Here is a 17,586-nt window from a genome sequence, read left to right on the forward strand (position 1 = left end):
GATAAGAAGCAGCCCAGAGCAGCCTAGAGCAGCCGAGACAGGGCTAATCCTAGAGCTAATCTGCGGCCTGGACTTTTATCTCCACTGCCTTCTGGGTGCTCTGCCTCTGCGAAGGCCCTGGCATCTCGCCCCTCACTTTTCCACAGTAGCTTCATCCCCCCCACATTCCATTAGCCCTCCCCTGATGTGGTCCAGCCCCAGGCTTTTCGCGGCCCCCTGGAATGAACTCCCCTTAACCCTACGGGACTCTGGAGTCCACAGGAGGCTGTCGAAGGCAGTGCCTCTTCTCTGGTCCTGGACGAAGGTTACTAGCACGGCAGGTTGATCTACTCCTGAACAGTCCCCGTGTTCAAGTTCAAAGCCTCTTGCTTCTCTATCCTCATGGGGTAGGAAGAAAACACCAACTCAAGATGCGTGGAGTGTCTATACTGGACCTATAAAGGCCAAAGCAGAAGCCTAGTCCAAAGATACATGTGATTCTGTGAATTTGTGAGGAAGACAGGGCAACTTCAGAGCCAGAGTCCAGTCCCTCTCCCCCAACACTCTTCTCTGACCCCCCCAGGGAGTCAGTTGGCCCTGGTGCCAGCCTCAGCTCCCTGCCACAGACAGCCCATGTAACCTCGACTAGTAAAGTGATTGGCCTCTCTGGACCCATCTGTCAAGTGGGACTAGAAATTCTTTTCTGGGCGGGGGTGGGGGGGGGGACTAGAAATTCTTGCCTGAGGCCTCAGCAACAGCAAGAATGGTGTGGTGGAGACCAATAACCCGGGGCAGAGATAAACCACTGGAGGTGGTACTGGCGATGGACACACATAACAGAGCTTCTTAGCTTGGGGAAAGGAGCTCAGATTTTCAAGTCCCACAGAACAGGGTTCAAATCCTGGCTCTGCCACCAGCCTCAGACAAACCCTCTTGGGTAGTGGGTGCATGATTTAATCTCCCTGAGCCTAGGGTTGCTCATCTGTTAAAGGGAAGTCGTAATTTCTCCTCCTAAAGTTAGTCGTGAGGATGAGAGATAAGTTCAGAGTGATGCGTGGTGGGGCCTTCAAGGAAGGCAACGGGCGGTGGCGTGGGGTGGAGATTTGTGAATAGAGCTTCTTGCCAAATGGTGCAGCTTTTCTCTCTTTCTAATATTGATGTATACTCAACATTGGTGCAGCATTTTGATCTTGGATTCCCAGTGGTCCCATTCTTAGGGCACCCTGCGCCTTGGTAAAGGCTCTCTCAGCAATCTGTCAGAGCAGGAAACCCCCTCTCCCCCAGTGCTGAGATATGGCTCCCCTATGAGCTGGGAAGCTGCACTCAGGTCAACAGGTCTGTTGTTCACCCTGGTTCACATCTGGGCCGCGCCTTCACTGTCTTTGGCCTTCAGGTTCAGTCATTTAACCTCTCTGATCCTCCATTTCTCACCTGTAAAATGGGAATAATAATAGGCACCCTTCAGAGGTATCCCAAGGAAAGAGATAATCTACATAAATAATAGCAACGGCTAACATTTATTTAGGGCTTACTCTATGCCAAGCATGGCCCTTACATAAATTAGCTCCTTACTCCCCACAGAAACCATCTACAGAGATCACTTATCCCCATTTTATAGACAAGATAATAGAGGCCCAAAGAGGGTAAGGGACCTGGCAGGGTCCCCTTCCACAGCTCAGCAGGTGCCAGGCCATCTGGAGCCCTAGGCTGAGCTCCTACTCATGTGTGATGATACACACCTCTGTGCTCTGAACATGGCAGGTGTTCACACAACATCCACGTGTCCAGCACTATTGGCTGAGCCTGGGCACTGTGTCGCACCATGCGTGGCGCTGGGGATGGTTCAGAGAACCAAACAGACCGTCTCCGCCCTGAGGGCCTTTGCTGTCTGAATGCAGAGGGATTCATTTATTCAAAACGTGTTTATTGAGCCGCCTACACTAAGAGGCAGGTGAACACCGGTGGGGAACAAGACAGACCGGACAACCGCAGGTATAGGCAGATCATTACTAGCTGTGATTATTGCTGTGATGGGGAGAGGTGGGGGGGGGGGCGGAGGGGACCGGCACAAGTCCTCTGACAGTAGGACAAGAGCTGGAGTTAAGTTGGAGAGGCAATCTTCTCGGAGCAAGCCCACTCAACCCCACATGAAGGGCTTCAGATCGTGCCACACGGCGGAGACGAGGAGAACGACACCCCCCACACCTCCCCACCCCGCCAAGGAGGCCTAGCCGCCTCCCCTAGCACACCCCCACAGCCACCCCGGGGCTTTGCCCAGCGACTTCCTCCCCAAGGTTGTTGCGCTCCCGCTCCCAGCCCGGGAGGAAATCCGGGCAGTGTTTGTTCAAATGTAAATGTGTGAGCGGTGGTGGAAGAGAAGTAGCGGACGGCCTAGGCCGCGTGACTCCCGGCTGAGGTCGGGCCAGGAGCGGGGAGAGCTTGGGGGCCCGCAGCAGAATGCGAGAATTCCAGGCGCGCGTCGCGTTTCCACGGGAGAGGAGAGCGCGCGGCCTCCAGCACGCAGGTAAATAGGCAAACCTGCTCCCAAGTAGCGACAACTTAGGCCTTAAACCCCAGAAAGTTATTTTCCCAGACGGGAATGTTTTTAATTTGTAATGAAGCCCTTCCCTGACATTGCCGCCCCTCGATGCAAAGTTATTCGTTAGAGTTGTGTTGACACAGTGGAGCGAGCACACACCCACTGCCAGGCGGGAGTTCCCGGGCCAAGACCCAGGCGGTGGCGGGGGCAGCGGTAGGTTGGTAGGTGTGCTCCCCCACCCCCCCGCACACGCTCCCAGGCAGCCCGGCCCGGCCCACCCGCACCCGGGGGGCCGCACCCAGCGCCGCGCGCTCCCTGCTGCTCCCTCCTCCCTCCCGCGGGGCAGGCATCCATCACCGCGCCCGAGCGCCCTCCCTCCCGTCTCCTCCGGGCGCCTCGGCTCTCCTCCCTGGGTTTGCCTCATTTGCATTCCCCCGGCTCCCGGCTCCTCGGCAAAGTGACCTCCGCACACAGCAGCGCCAGAGGCTTCCACCGCGGAGGGAGACACTGCCTCCCGCCGCCCGCCGCGCCCGGGGAGGGCCGAGGGGGCGCGAGCCCGGACGGCGGGGCGGGGGCCCGAAGAGGCGGCTCTGCGGGGGCAGCTGGCGGTTTCGCGAGCAGCCGTAGAGGCCCTGGGCTCGAGGGGCGCCCACTGAAGCTGATGGGATATGAACCCGCGACCTCAGATCCTACGCGGGGCGGGAGTGGGACGTGGAGGTCAGCACCAGACTCGCGGAGCTGTGCCCCAGAAGGGGAACCCCTGTTTGGAACCTGGGGCTTCCCAACACCCCGTGCCCCTCGCCCCCGCACCACCCCTGGAGAGGGGCCAGCCCTAATGCGCAGTCGCCCAGGGGTCTCCAGTCCCCCTAGGGGCCTGACCAACCCCCGCCCCGGTCCCCTGGCCCGCCGAGCCGCCTCCCCTCCCCCCACTTGGTATTTACACCTTTCACACATTTGTAAGCTATTATCCTGTCCACGCTTAGTCACCGCTGAGCCAAGCGCCACGGATTTAGCTCCTTTAATCTTTCCTCCTAAATCAATCCTCCATTTCCCCTTAATCATCCCGTGGCTCCTCTCTGAACTCTCTCGCTGCTGCCTCGCCTGCTGCAGCCGATGCCTGACTCTGGAACTGCTCCCCCTCCAATACCAAACGGGTGTCCCAAGGGCATGGTGAACATTTGGGGGGTAGGTTGGCTTTCCGGCGCTGCCGGCCCCCTGCTTGGGAGCCAGGAGAAGAAGTGCAGACACTCCTCCTCCACCCCCCTACCCTCTTTCTGGAAACACAGCACTCTGAACCTTCTTGTCTCCACCCTCCGGGTCTCTGTTCTCCTCCTGCCTTCCCACCCCCATTCCTCTGGATGGCTCCAAGACCCTAACCCTCCGGTCTCCTGTCCACGGCTCTGGCTGTCCCTACCCCCTCTGCCAGCTGCTATAAGGAGGAAGCACTGCCGAGAGAGCCTGGAAGGCCGGGGAAACACTAACTCACCAGCCCCAGGAAGCCTCATCCCCTCCTCCAGGGTGCCTGTCCATCTCTTCCGGGCCACCCTCTCTCCACCCCGCATTTCCTCCTGTCCAGGGGGACCCACTGACTCAGGGGCCTCAGCCCCAGAAGTCTCGAAGCTCCCCAACCCTAGTGCTCTCTGGGATGCTCCTGCCTCCCCGCCTCCCATCCCAGATCCTTTCTGCCCCCACAAGCCCGCCCTGCGGAGGCAGCCCTGCTGCCAGCCACAAGAGGGAGCAGGTCCGGGGAAGCAGAAGGGTAGGGGTGGGGGTCTAGGAAGGAGCACGGGTAGGGGAGAAAGAGGGAGGACAGGAGGGCGATACAGGGGCCATTTCTTCAAATGCTAATCAGCATCTTCCGGCAGTGCCACAAGAAGCTGAGCTGATAATGAGCCCAGCTCGGGGCTGATTCCTGATTAATGAAGAGGCCACAGGGCTGCTGAGTGGGGCTGGGTGGAGCACATCCCTCACGGCCCTCCCCGCTGCCCTTGCAGACCAGTCCTCTGTAGCAGTAACAGCCCCTGCCCTTGGATGCCGGGCCACACCACTCAGATCTCCCGGTCACCCACACCACTGGCCAACGGGAAGCGGCAGGGCTGAGAGCGCCCCCTCCAGGAGGGTCTGAGGGTGGCAGCCGGCACCGGGCAGGAGGTGGGGAGAGCATACTGGGTTCTGAAATTCAGGAGCTATAGATAGCCCTTGGAGTATTTTTTAAATCAGGAACATTTTTATTAAAATTATCAAGACTTGAGTTTCCCTGGATGCCCCCCCCCCAACACACACACACACACAACCCCTGGGCATCCATCCCTGACCGAGGGCTCTGGTTAGCTGGGGCTGAGGAGCAGCTGCTCCCCTCAGGGATAAGTGATCTTCAGTTTTGTTCAGGCCCCACCGTACCGGCTGTGTGCCCTCCACGACCTGACCTGCCTGGCTCCCCGAAGGCAGGACCAACCCTGAACTAGATGTTGAACTAAATGTTCTCAACATTCATGCCTCAGGGGAGTACGGGGCCCGAGGGGACAGAGAGCTGGACAGAGGGTGAGGATAAGAGGTCAGCTTGCCTGCCCGGACCAACCCCGACGGGAAGCCCATCCCTTCTTGAGTCAAGGGGGGGATGAGGGGCAGCCCTCAGCCCCTCTGGGGCCAGGAACAAAGGTTTGGAGTTGGCATGTTCTTGGGGGTAGCCCTCCCACAACCAAGGAGGCAGGACAGAGATGATCAGTACTGTTCTGACCACGCCAGGGACGGGACCGGCTCAGGAGGCAGCTGGGATGGGCGGCAGGGGACTGCCCAGGATCTGGGGGCGGGCAGGGAGTGCTAGAGGGCCTCCCTGCTTGCTTCTCCCTCTGTCTCAGCTGTCCTGGCTGGCAGCTGGGTGGGGCTGGGAGCGAAGGGAGGAGGGCAGGGAGGGGGACTGCCCAGCTGGAAGAGGCCTTGTCTAATTGTGCCTGATTAGTAGAGAGGAAGAGAACAGGGCGAGTGATTAATAGTCACGGCAGTCACCAGCGAGTGGGGAGGGAGGGCTGGGAGGGGGAGGGAAGTCTGGGAGCCAAGAGGGGATGGAGGCCCACGGGTCCCTGGTCATCTGCCGCCCAGGCACTGCCTGGACCCCTGACAACCCTGCAGAGAGGGGCCAGATTCTACCTCTGCCTCCTCAAGGATTCTCCATGTCCCCCATGCTTCCATTTTCCAGACACTAGAATGGAAGAGAAAAGACCAAGGTCATGTCCCACACCTGGGAAGAAAGGTCTGTCTGCTCATGTGGTGTTTCCAGACACCCCGATGTCCCCAGACACAGACCCTAACCTCAGCTCAGATCGGAGATGGTGGCACTTCCAACCAGAGCCCACAGCCACCGCCTCCCATCCTTGGACCCCAACTGGAAGTCCTAGCCCTGCCCATTGAGGTAGTCTGAGTCTCATTCCTTGGACCATCGAGAACTACGCTGTCCCATACGGTTGGCCCTAGCCACATGCGACTGTTTGAACTGACCATTCCTTTTCCCTGTCACACTGATCCCCTGTCAGATGCCCCGCAGCCAGTGTGGCCCGTGACTACCCTGCTGGACAGTGCAGATATAGACCCCTTCCACCATGCCCGAGATGTCTGGTGGGAGAGCACTGATCTGGAGAGTGTGTGTGCACACACGTGTGTGCACATGCAGGAATATTTGGGAGGGCTGGGCCACAGGGCAATGCTGGCAAGGCTGCAGTAGTGGTGGGGGGGTTCAAATTTTTTAGGTCCTACTATTGTATTTATTGAATATAGAAACTGTAGCTCATGGAGGCTTTTTGAGTTCTCCAAGGCCATACTGCTTCAAGGGGAGAGCCGAAGTTCGAATCCAGCCAGTCTGGCTTGGGAAACCGCACACTTGACTGCCCCACTACACTCCCCAGCTTAGAGGCGATGCTGAATTTTAGAGCCACCCTTGCATTTTACAGCTAAAGAAATGAAGCCTAGGGAAAAAGAGTGATTTCTGCCTTCTAGTAAGTGGGCAGGCTGAGAGCAAGCCGCAATGGGGAAAGTATGGATAGGGCTTGGAGCACCAGGGTGGGGGGGAGCAGATGGTGGTGGGAATCGGGAGGAAGGGAGAGAACATATAGGTGGTGAGAGCAGGAGGCTGGGTGGGTGTGGGTGGGTGGGGATGAGCCTGAGTAAGGAGGGGGAGGGGAGGAGGAGAAGGGACGGGGTGAACTAGGTGGAGGGGAGCATGGGTGAAGCCTAGAGCTTCTCCCCACTCTCTGCCCTTCTCTCCAGACCTCCCAGACCTGCCTCATGCCTTGAACCTTTCTAGTCCTCTTCAGCCCAGAGAGCCCCACCCCCCACCTCTCTGAACTCAGGCTCTTACTCTTCATGTCCCTCTTTTGGCAATTAATCCTGGCACCTCATGCACTGCCTGCATGGCTGGTTAACTCTTGCATGGTTGGTTAAGCTTCTGAGCATCCCTGTCTCTGCTCCATCTGGAGAGTGTAGGCTGCTTGAGGACAGGGACTGGGGCCGGGGCTTCCCTTCTTCGCTCTCCCCCCACGCCACCTAGCAGGCACGGAGTGGGCACGCAGTGCTCCATGTTGACTGGGTGAGTGACTGGAAGTCAGTGAGGGGGTACCAGGGAGCGTGGGGGTGAAAGCAATTGCAGTGGTAAGAGAAGCCGGGAGCAGTAGCTTAGGGGACTGGGGGAGGGCACGTTACCCGGAGTAAAAATAGGCTGGAAAATGTGACATTTATTAACTTGGATTCCGGAGGAAAGGTCACAGCAGAGTGGGGAGTGGGAAGGAGGAAACAGGGAAAGCAACCGAAAACACATTGCAGCCCCTTACCCAAAGCCTGACCATCTCAGCTACCCGTGCTCTGGGCAGGATCCTCGACACCTGGTCCCCATACCCATCTCCCTACCATTGATCCCCAGTCTGAGCTCCATGTTCTCACCACAGGGTCTGTTGTGGACCTCCTGTCCTCTGTAGAGGTCCTATGTCTTCCTCTCTTACTCCTTCTCCCATCTTGCCCCACAATACACCCCCATCTCGCCCGTGGCCAGGGGTCATGGCTGGCCATCCCAGCCAATAATCTCAGACCCCACTGTATTTGCAGCAGACTCAACTCCAGAAGGCCAGGTCCAAGGGAGAGTTACACTCAACAAATGGGGGATGGGGTGTGGGTAGAAGGGTATGGGGTCTAGACTGGGTGGGGGACACAGAAAGCAGGATCAAAAGGGGAATTCCTGTCCCCCAGTGCTTGCTTTGTCCCTCTGCTCCTCTAGGATATGCTGCAACCCCTGAGCTGAGACCCACAAACTTCTCCCACCCTCCTCACCCTCCTTTCTGCAGTCCAGCATATGAAAAGGCCTGTGGGGACGTCCATCCTTCTCATCCGCCCACCTCTGGATTCCCAGAGACCCTGTTCCCATAACCAGGAACCTCTCCCTTTCCTAGAGCGGGGCAGGAAATCCTTGCTTCCCTTACCTTACTTCCCCCTTCCCCATCTCTCCCTCCTCTCTTCTCCCCTCCTTCTCACTAAGGTTTCGACACACTTCCCCTTTCCTTTCTATCCCCAACCAGGGCCTGAGATGCAACCTCCTGCTTAGGGACACAAAGCTCCCATTGATTTCTGCCCCCACAGCACCTGCTTGAGACTGGGCTCTGCCTGCCCCCCCCAACTCTGAGGGGTGAGGATGTCAGACAGAGGGGCCCAGGGACCCCAAAGGCCACATGCACACTCTCAACACCTCACCTCCTCCTTGGGGACTCCTGCAGTCCTGAGCTTAGGAGTAGTGATTTTTTTTTTCCCTAGAAGAGGGGCGTGTATCCGCACAAAAGCCCAGGCCCCCCCACCCCGACCCAGCAGTGTCCCTCCTTCCTGTCCCTTCTTCCATTTCTACCCAACTCTCCCCACATCCCATGGCAGGATCACCCAGAGGCTGAGGAATGGGTGGCGGTACAAGGAGCCTTAGGAGGCCTACTAGGGGCATGTTTCCCGCTGATGCTGAGGTGGTGAGTGAATGGGAACCTGGGCAGGGGGCCGCTGGGCAGGAGGAAGGTGAGCCCCCCATTCTGGCTCCCATCTGTGGGGCGGGCCACTAGAGGTTGGCTGGAGTGGGTACCGTGTTGCTGCCACGTATATGTACACAATGCTGGGAGCCAACTGGGGACTGGGGACAGGCAGCACAAGCACCAGGGATGAGGGATACCCCCGTGATCCTGGGCGAATGGAGCACTGGTGGACAGGCACACAGACAGCATGTGAGACACACCCCCAATGCTCACAGCTGACTATGGGAGGGCAGCCCGAGCGGACACTTCAATGCCAGTGAGAGTGTGTGTCTGTTCACACCCATGTGAGATGGCACCAGCAGTCCCCACACGGGGAGCAGGGATTGAGATAGATGAGGGGTGGGGGGGCATCAGGAGGGGGATGGCATCCACTGTGTGGCCCCGTCCTCAGCTAAGTGAGCACTGAGATGGGGGCACGGAGATGAGCTCTTGGTGTGTGGGTGTGCAGGTGTGCACATGAGTGTCGTGACACGGACCCTGAGTACAAGACAGGCAGTGCAGGAAACTGTCCCCAGCAGCAGGGCTGTGTGTGTGTGTGTGTGTCTGTGTCTGTGTGTCTGTGCGCGCGCACGCGTGTGTGTGTGTGTGTGTGTGTGCTGGGTTGCAGCGAGGGTGAACCAGGCACACAAGAGTGAATGAGTGATTCTCAGTGTAAGAGCCAGAGCCGGGCAAGGGAACAGCAAGACCCAGGAAACGGAGGGAGGGAAAGCGGGAGAAGCTGGAGGGGCAGCATGAAAGAGGGATGTGTGAGAGAGTCTGTGAAAGGGGGTGTGTATGAGAGACACAGAGACCGAGAAGAGACACTGGTACCCAGTGTACGGGAAGATCAAGATCTTTGCTTCCAGCCTGCCGGTCGGGCCAGCTCCCCAGGAGGCAGTCCTGAGTCCCTCTCTTGCTGGAGCCCCCCAGACACCCTCTACCCATCACCCTCGTCCAGTGGGGAGAAGAATCCAGTAGCCACAGAAGCAAAAGGGAACAACAGACAAGTGGGGGTCAGTTGCTCCAGCCTCGGCACAGGGCATCCCTCGCCCGCAAGCTGCCTGGTTTCCGGGCTCCTGGGCCCACTCCAGGCACCACCCCACCCCCCACCCCCGGCCCCCAGACCTGGGCACTGCAGCAGCAGCAGAGTGGAGGAGAGGAGCAGCAGCAGCACCAGGGTAAGCCCATAGGAGCGTCCCCTGCTTCGTGGCCCTGGAAGCCAGAGGGAAACACCGGGCTTGGGGAAGACATGAGGCCAGCTGCTGGTGGTGGAAGGAAGGGAAGCCCCAGTGAGGATACCCCAGGGCCCTCCCTGCCCCCCACCCCTGCTCCCTGCCAGCTCTGGCCACCCCAGGCCAGGCGGCCGGCCAGCAGGACTTACCACGGAGAAGTTGCTGGCGGAACAGTGATGCCCACTGAAGTTGCAGCTCTTGAGCATGTCTGCAAGCTGGTGGCCGGTGCGGTTGAGGATGTCTACCATGTCGGGCTCCGGGTAACGGAGGCCGGCAGCACGGTGCCCATCCCGGTCCTTGGGGGGCAGCCCCGTCAGGTTGGCCAGGTGGAAGATGTCGGCATCGCTGAGGGCCGAGTGCCGGAAGCGGTTGATGTTACAGAGGGTGACGGCCGGGAAGCCCGCTGTTGGGGCTGGCGCGGCAGGATCCATGGCCACCAGGTGAGGCCGGGTCAGGTAGCCCCGCGCCAGGCCGGCAGCCTGGTACAGGAAAGCGGCCAGTGAGGTGAGTAGGGCCAGTGCCCACAGGCTTCTGCGTAGTCCGTGGGGGCCTGGGCCACAGGCCCGGCCCAGCCCGTGCAGAGTGCTGGTGCTGGCAAAGGTGGCCAGGTCCCGGGGGGCTGCTGCCCCCTGTGCTGCCCCCAGGAGGCTTTGCTCATCCCCTGCCTCCTTCTCCTTGGGTTTCGCATCCTCTTCTGCGAATTTGATTTTGCACACAATCTCGATCGGCATCTGTCCCCGGCTGCTGGGACTGGCCGGAGCCTCCCTGCCCCTGTCCCTCCCTGGCTGGCAGCCCCCGGTGCCCTCCGGAGTGGCGGTGGTGGCAGCGGCTGCTCTTCTAAACTCAGGGCAAGCGGGAGGAGGACAGGGACAGGGTGGGGGCCTGAGGTGGGGGAGTCACTCCCACTCCCAGCAGCTCCGCAGCCCTGGTGCTGCCTGTGCTGCTGCTGCTTCTGCCGCTGCTTGTCTCTCTCCTCGATCGTCTCCTTGTGGCTTCCCTTATCAGCACCAGCACAGCTGTCAGCCCCTGCGTGTGTCCCTGCGAGCGAGCGAGCGAGCGAGCGAGGGAGTGAGCGCTGCTCCGCCACGCCGCGCAGCCCCAGCCGCTCCGCTCAGCATGTGCTCCGGAGCCCACCCCATGCTTAATAATTCAGGACATGTCAACAGCGTTTCACCGGCGCCACTGGCTGCAGGAGGCAGGCCAGGGGCGGGGGGCAGCCCCCACCACTGGCCCAGGACAAGGATCACCAGCCCCTGCCCTAGATCTCATTGGGCTGCCCCCCAAACTCTCGCTACAGCCTAGGCACTCATGGGGTCCCCAGACAGCCCCACTGCCAGGCCACCCAGGGGAGGCATCTGCACCCAGAGTCCTCCCTCATTCTGCCACTTCTCTCAGGACCACGCCCCCGGGAAGGGTCAGCCAACTCCATCCCCCACTTCCCAGACTCCTGACTCCAGCGCCCAGCCACCACCTGCCCCCACTACCCCACTCACAGCAGCTTCCAGAAACTCCTTGGGAGAGCCACTTGTTTGAATGAGGGAGGGGAGGGCAGAGGAGAGCAGGCAAGACAGAAAAGGGCAACAGTGACTCCACCAAGATTCTTGGCTTTCCTGGAGCTTTGCTCCCAACTTCAACACCCACCATACCCCTGCCTGCCCCGGGGCTCTGGCCGCCCCCTACCATCCCCCCAAACTCAGTCACTCGTGGGTCTGGGGCAGAGGAACCCCCTGGCTGACTTGCACATCTTTGGCCACTGGGCTAATCCAAACATCCCAAATCTCTTGCCAGGCCGGGCTGGCGGGGAGGGGAGGGGAGGGTGAATGGGCCAGGGAGCAGAGAAGAGTTCTGATGGGTGGAGGAGAGGGTGTGGAATGGAGAGAGGGGAAGAGCCCAGATGCGGATTTGGGAGGGGGGAGAAATGTGTGGGCTTGACCAGGAGAGAGTCCTATCCCAGAAGCAGAAGCGGAGGGTGGAGGGCACGGTAGGGTGGAGGGAGCCCTGGCGTGGCTGTGGGTTTGCGGAGGGGAAGTAGGCACGTGGGTTGTTATCACAGGCAGGGGTGGGGCCCCTGTTGGCAGCCCAGGAGGAAATGCCTTGGTGCTCCTGGGGCGGGGTGGTCACAGTGAGCCGCTGGTGTTCTGGGGGGCCCAGGTGAGAACGTGCACCCTCACGGGGGGGAGAGGAAGCCCTTGTCCCTAGACGAAAGGGGGGCGCTGATTAATCGGGGCGCTAATGAGCAGCAGGGAGAGGAAGCTCGGAGGGGCGGGGGAGGCGGCTCCATCGATCCGAGCCGCGGAACCAGCAGCTGAAAAAAAAGTGAGAAGGGAATCGATCTGAGGGAAACGGCAGCTGCTGGGGATTAGAGCCCCAGGTCCACACGTTGCCCAGAGGCCACCCCTCCCCTGCGTCAGGCCTGCCCTGCCAGTCGCAGCCCCTGCCTGGATCCCGAGGAGGGGTGGCTACCCTGGGGAGCAGGGACTCAGTGCCCACTCTGTCTACGAGGCCAGGTCAGGCCTCATCAGTCACCGGTCACCCCAGCGTGGAGCCCACCAACCCGGAGCCCCGGCCATGCTTGGCACCCTGCTGGGGTGGTCCCCAGCCTCTCTTCAAAGTAACTTGCGGGGGTGGGGGGGTGCTGCGGCTAGGCTTCCCCCAAGCCGGCTCCCCCAGCCAGGAAGAGGAGACCCCTGGGGTCAGGGCTACTTCTGGCAGCATCCCAGAGGGGAAAGTGGGGAAGGCACAGGAAGCAGCTGCTGAGTTAGCAGTCAGAGCCTGAGTGACCACAGACAGTGCCCCCTGCCCAGGAAGCCCCCTGCCATGCTCTGCCCTCCCCGCTAGCCTCCCAGACCCTTCTAGTGCTTCCACCCCACCTCCTCCTCCCCCAGCCTCTCCCCCTTTCTCCTAGTATTGATTTTTCTTTACTGGGTTTTTTTTTTTTAAAAGGTGATTTAATTGCTTTTTTAAGGTTACTTCAGTCTGGGGCTCTGCCAAGAAAGCGGGGAGCTGCCCCCCAAGCTCTCCCCAGTCCTCACTACCCTGGACTCAATGCATGTTCCTAAATTACCCTGCTATCTATTAGGATCACAGGGTCATACTCCCCTAACATACTGGCCTCCATCATCAGCGCACATTACACCCTCTTTCCTCCAGAGGGCAAGGCAGGAAGCCTCTGAAGGAATGAAATTGGGGAGTGGGTGGAGAGGGGGAGTTTCAGGCCATGCGGAAGTGGAGCAGCGAGCAGTTCACTGCATTCACCCCTCACCCCTACCCCACAGCCATCTGTCTCCAATTGTCCCCAGGTCCCCATCACCCAGTCTTCCAGACCCCTAGGAATCTGTTTATGCTTGGTGGGAGCCCCCTCCCACATCCCCTCCGCTCATCCTGTGCCTCCCCCTCTGGTCTCTTCTGTCTCCTCTCCCCCCTTTCCCCTGTACCCCTTCCCCTCTGGCCCCCCGTCCTTTTTCCCCCTCCCTCTCCCCAGTTCCCTGCTTGCCTCCCTCTCTGCCCGGCTGCAGTTGGGTGATAATCTCCCTCATTTAGCCTCCCGGCTGCTTCCCCGGCTCATTGCCCAGCTGGTCCCTGGGGCCCGGCCCAGCTTCTTCCCCACCCCCATCCCCCGCCCTGTGCCCAAACTCCCCCATCCCCTCCTGGCTTCCCCCACTACCCTCCTGGGACCAGCTGCACCCCTGCAGTGAGCATGGGGGGGGGGTCCAAGTGTGGTTGACCAGGACCTGTGCTGGATGAGAGCAGAGGGGGAGGGTCCATCTGGAACTCAGCTGGGAGTGGGTGTGGGGCACAGGAGAGACACAGGGGTGAGGGGGCTGCAGGGCCAGGCTTCCTCTGCTCTTCAATTGTCCCCATTCCTGGTGCAATTCTCCACCCACTCCCATCCCCCAGAGGGTGAACGAGGCTTCCTGATGGCTGTGGAGGGACCGTTAGGCAGAGAGATTAGAGTGGCATCTGTACAGCCGGACAAGGCAGACAGCACGGGAATGGGGGGCAGAAGAGTGAGGGAGGTGACAGGGCAGGAAGGTTCTGCCAGAGAACCTGAGAAGGTACAGGTTTTACTTGGGCAAGAGGCCTCAAAGGCAGAACTAAAGACCTCCCGTGATCCAGCTTGGGGGTTCCAAAGAGAGCCTCCAAGGTCCTTACCGCACCTGAGCTTTCGGGACTTCCCCTCCCCCCACCTCTGCAGATTCCCCGCCCCCCACCGTCTGTATTTGTCCCTTCTTACCTTGGGTGGACCCCAGCCCCCTTTCCTGGGTGGCCCACTCATAAATGACATGATTCCCAAACTCTTAGCATTCTCCTAGAGAGAGTCCCCAGCCTCCTCCGCTCCCAGAGGATGGACGGCACCTCCTGGCCACCCTTCCCAGCCCAGACACCTGTCCCAACCCTGGCTCTGGTGCGGACCAAGGGATGAGCTAGTGTGGGACAGACGTGGGCGGGAAGGGACAAGGATGGGGGGGCGGAGGCCGGGACTGGGCCAGGCCTGGCTGGTGAGCGAGCAGCGGTGACAAACGGGCTGTGCGGGGGCCGAGGGGCGGGGGGCGGACGGCGGCTGATTTATCTGGGTTATTTATGCTGCGGACGAGGCAGGAGAAGCGGTTAATGAGAGTTCCAGTGAAGGGGGGTGGGGAGGCCAGGACGTGATCGGAGGCGACTGAAGAGGGTTAGCGTCCCACCACCAGGCCCTGCCCCCACTGCTGGCCAGCATTCTGCACCCCCTACCCCGTCCTACGTAGGGCCAGCCTGGCGTGATCCCATCCTATTCTGGGGATGCCCAAGCTGAGGCCATGGATCACTGGGGGCTGAAAGGCACCAGGCCCAAGATCGAGGGGCCAGTGGCTGGAGGAACTGAGGAGGGGACCAGAAAAGGGAGAGCAGGGAAGAAAGACGAAAAGAAGAAAAAATCTTGGCGAGGCAGAAGCTGCCCAAGTCTGTGGGACCTGCAGGGTTGCGGGGGGGTCAGGTTGGGAGGAGGAAGGGACCTGAGTGGGCGTGGGTGGGCAACCTCAGACTGGAACGTGGAGACAGGGCAAAGGGTACTGGAGTGCAAATTTGGTGTCAGCTAGAAGCCATCCTGGGAGCCTGAGAGGCAGAGAGAGGCTGGGAGTGGGGGTGCTGGTCAGAGAGAAGAGGGAGCCAGGAAAGGAGGGGGAGAAGATCCAGAGAAGGAGGGGGAGAGGGCTTTGCAGCAGTGAAAGCTGCTGGGAGCAGATAAGGCGGCACAGCAGCAGGAGGGATTAAAGCTCTGAGGGGCAGGGGCGGGGGCACGGCGCTGGACGGGGGACGGGGGTGCGGGGCAGGAAGGAGAGGGCTGAGGGCAGGACATCAGGACCAAGATGAGCAGGAGAAGCGAGGGCTGGGAAAGGGGCCAGATTAAATCAGGGGGCCAGAAGGTGGCTATCTCCTGGCAAAGACAGGAAAGAAGGGGTCCCTGCTCATCTCTCTGGGGATAGGGACTTGACCACTACTGGCGAGCCCTCATGCCCTGCACACGCCAAGGGTAGCAGAGCTAAGCAGTGGAGTGCATGCCAGACTGGGGGGCGGTAGGGAATAGCCCGGGAAGCCTCTGAGCTCCAGGCTACAGAACAGAGGGCACGCAGTGCCTCCTTGAGGTGGCTGATGGAACACCGTCACGGGGAGCACCAGTCAAGGGTGCTCAGCCAGCTGGCCCTGAGATAGAGACTCCATCACACCCAAAGAGGCACGAACCAGAGCTCCACAGGGGATTTCTTTGTGTCGAGTATGGGCACGGAGGGAGGACAGCGACTTTGCCTAGGCTCCTCGCTTAGACCTGCAGCCCTCACTACCTCCTGCCCTCCAGTTCTCCAGGCCTCTCAGAAAGGGGCGCTCGGTAAAGGGGAGGCCCCTGCTCCCTCCAGAAGAACCGAGGTGGCCCAGGCAGCAGAGGGGAGCCTGGAGGGAAGGAAGGGGAGGAGGAAGAAGGGGCGGGAGGAGGGGAGCGGGGGTGGCGGGCGGGGCAGAGTAATTGCGTGTTTGTCAGTTCTCCTGTCTGCACAGGAGGGAGCGCGTGTGTGGTGGTGGTGGGTGTAGCTTCACCCTGAGGAGTGTGTCTGTTGGCAGAGGTGTCAGTGTGTCTGTCTCCGGGGTCTAGGCTCTCCTTGGCCCCCGCCCTCCCCTTTGTGTTTTGGGGAGCGCGGCTCTGGGCACACCCAGCTGTGCTCGGTGCTGATGCGGCAGATGTGGCGGGGCCCCAGCTGTGCCTGCTTCCCGGAGAGGGGGAGGGGGTGGCAATCTGCTCCCCCGATAATGGCTGCTAAGCGCCAGGGGGAGGGGATGGAGACTGGGGTGGGACTGGGGCCCAGGTCAGCCTCGCCAAAGGGAACAGGAGGGAGAGGAGGGCCCTGCCCCCACTCCACCCCACCCCGGCCAACCTCCCCCCAATCTGTGTTCTTGGCTCGGCCTCTTCCCCTCGCTGGCTCCTGAAGCCCATCCAAATTTCTCTCCAAGCTCAGTCCCCATCCCCAGCCCTCCTCCCATCGCCCCATCCAGTTCGGCGCCAGGGACCTGCCCCCCCCCTCCACAAGCCTGCTCCCCCTCACTGATTTTACAGAATAATCTTTTTATGGAAACCTAAAAAAGCACTAATGGCAGGAGCGCACCCCTCCCCCGCATCCCTTCCCCCGCTCATCCCCCCCACCTCCCACCCCAGTTCCCTTGGTTTTCTCTCCTCAAACCCTTTGGGGACCAGCACCCTCCTACCCATACAGGGCCAATGAAGACCTAGACGTGGAGGAGCAGGGGGCTCCCACATCGTGGGCCCTGAGCTGTGCCCTCAGAGATGAATGGGCGCGCGGTCTTTCCCAGGGCAGACAAGAGCGGGAGAGGAGTGGAGGGCGTTACAATTCCTAAGACCTCCCCCACCTCCCCAGGAGCCTGCGATAGGGACTCTGCCAGCCTGGTGGGAGGGGACAGGTTTCAAAGATCCCAGCTACACTAGCTATCCCCCCATCCCAAACACTGACCCTTTCCCCTTCCAGTGCCTCTCCCCACCCCCACTGGGCCTAGGAGGGGGGTCCCGGGGGCCAGGGCCTGACACAGACTTATTGGATTTCACGGTGTTTTGCTGAGAAAATAATTAAATTATCATATTTATGATGGAACTGCCATGGCCTCTGCCAACCACTTGGAACAGAAGGGTCAGGACTGGGGTGGGGGGCAGGGAAGAGACCCCGGCCCCAGACACATAGCCCAGCCTTCTCGTCTCCCGGCTTCTCCCTCAGGGAGCTGATCCCAGGCCCAGAGGAGGCATCTGTGGCCCCCTCCCCACCCCATGCAAATGGAAGATCTGGGCTGGAGGTAGGGCCGGGAGATGGGGAAGAGTCTAAGCACAGGCAGGTTATAGGTCTGGGCTGCTGAAGCCTGGCTCCTTTCATGCCTGCTCTCATGCAGCCTGCTGGGCCGGAGGGGGCCCGGGAGCGCAAATCCAACCCAATCCCCACACTACTGGGGGAGCGGTCTTCCCCATGGTCCAGCTAAGAAGCTATGAAATCCCAGACTCCGGTGCTGATAACGAGGTCCCGGCGCCCCGCCGCCTGCCACCCCTGCCTGCTGCCAGGACCCCCTCCTCCCTCCCACCCACGCCCTGCCCCCCCATTCTCTTTGGGTAATTAGATTCCTCTCAATTAGCAGATTACGATCATTACCAGCTCATCTGGCAACTAAGCTCTGCACCCACAGCTGGGGAAAGGGGGGGTACCAAGAGGGGGCACATGGGGGTCATGGGCAAACATGAGAGATGGCTGGGTTGCTCTGGGGCTAGGGGAATGTGGAGAGGACT

At 60.4% G+C, this 17,586-nt stretch overlaps 1 protein-coding gene across 1 annotated transcript in view; it reads right to left on the reverse strand.

Moving 5' to 3' along the window:
- The window catches only part of ASIC4 (acid sensing ion channel subunit family member 4), a 24,302-nt gene extending 12,129 nt beyond the window's left edge, over positions 1-12,173 (reverse strand). Inside the window, exon 1 of the mRNA XM_082691491.1 lies at positions 9,929-12,173. Coding sequence (XP_082547617.1) covers positions 9,929-10,510 — 582 coding nt within the window. The 5' untranslated portion in view covers positions 10,511-12,173. The remainder of the gene's footprint in view (positions 1-9,928) is intronic.
- Positions 12,174-17,586: the final 5,413 nt, after the last annotated feature.

This window comes from Mustela nivalis, assembly GCF_964662115.1.
Source record: "Mustela nivalis genome assembly, chromosome: 11".
NCBI classification, from domain to species: domain Eukaryota; kingdom Metazoa; phylum Chordata; class Mammalia; order Carnivora; family Mustelidae; genus Mustela; species Mustela nivalis.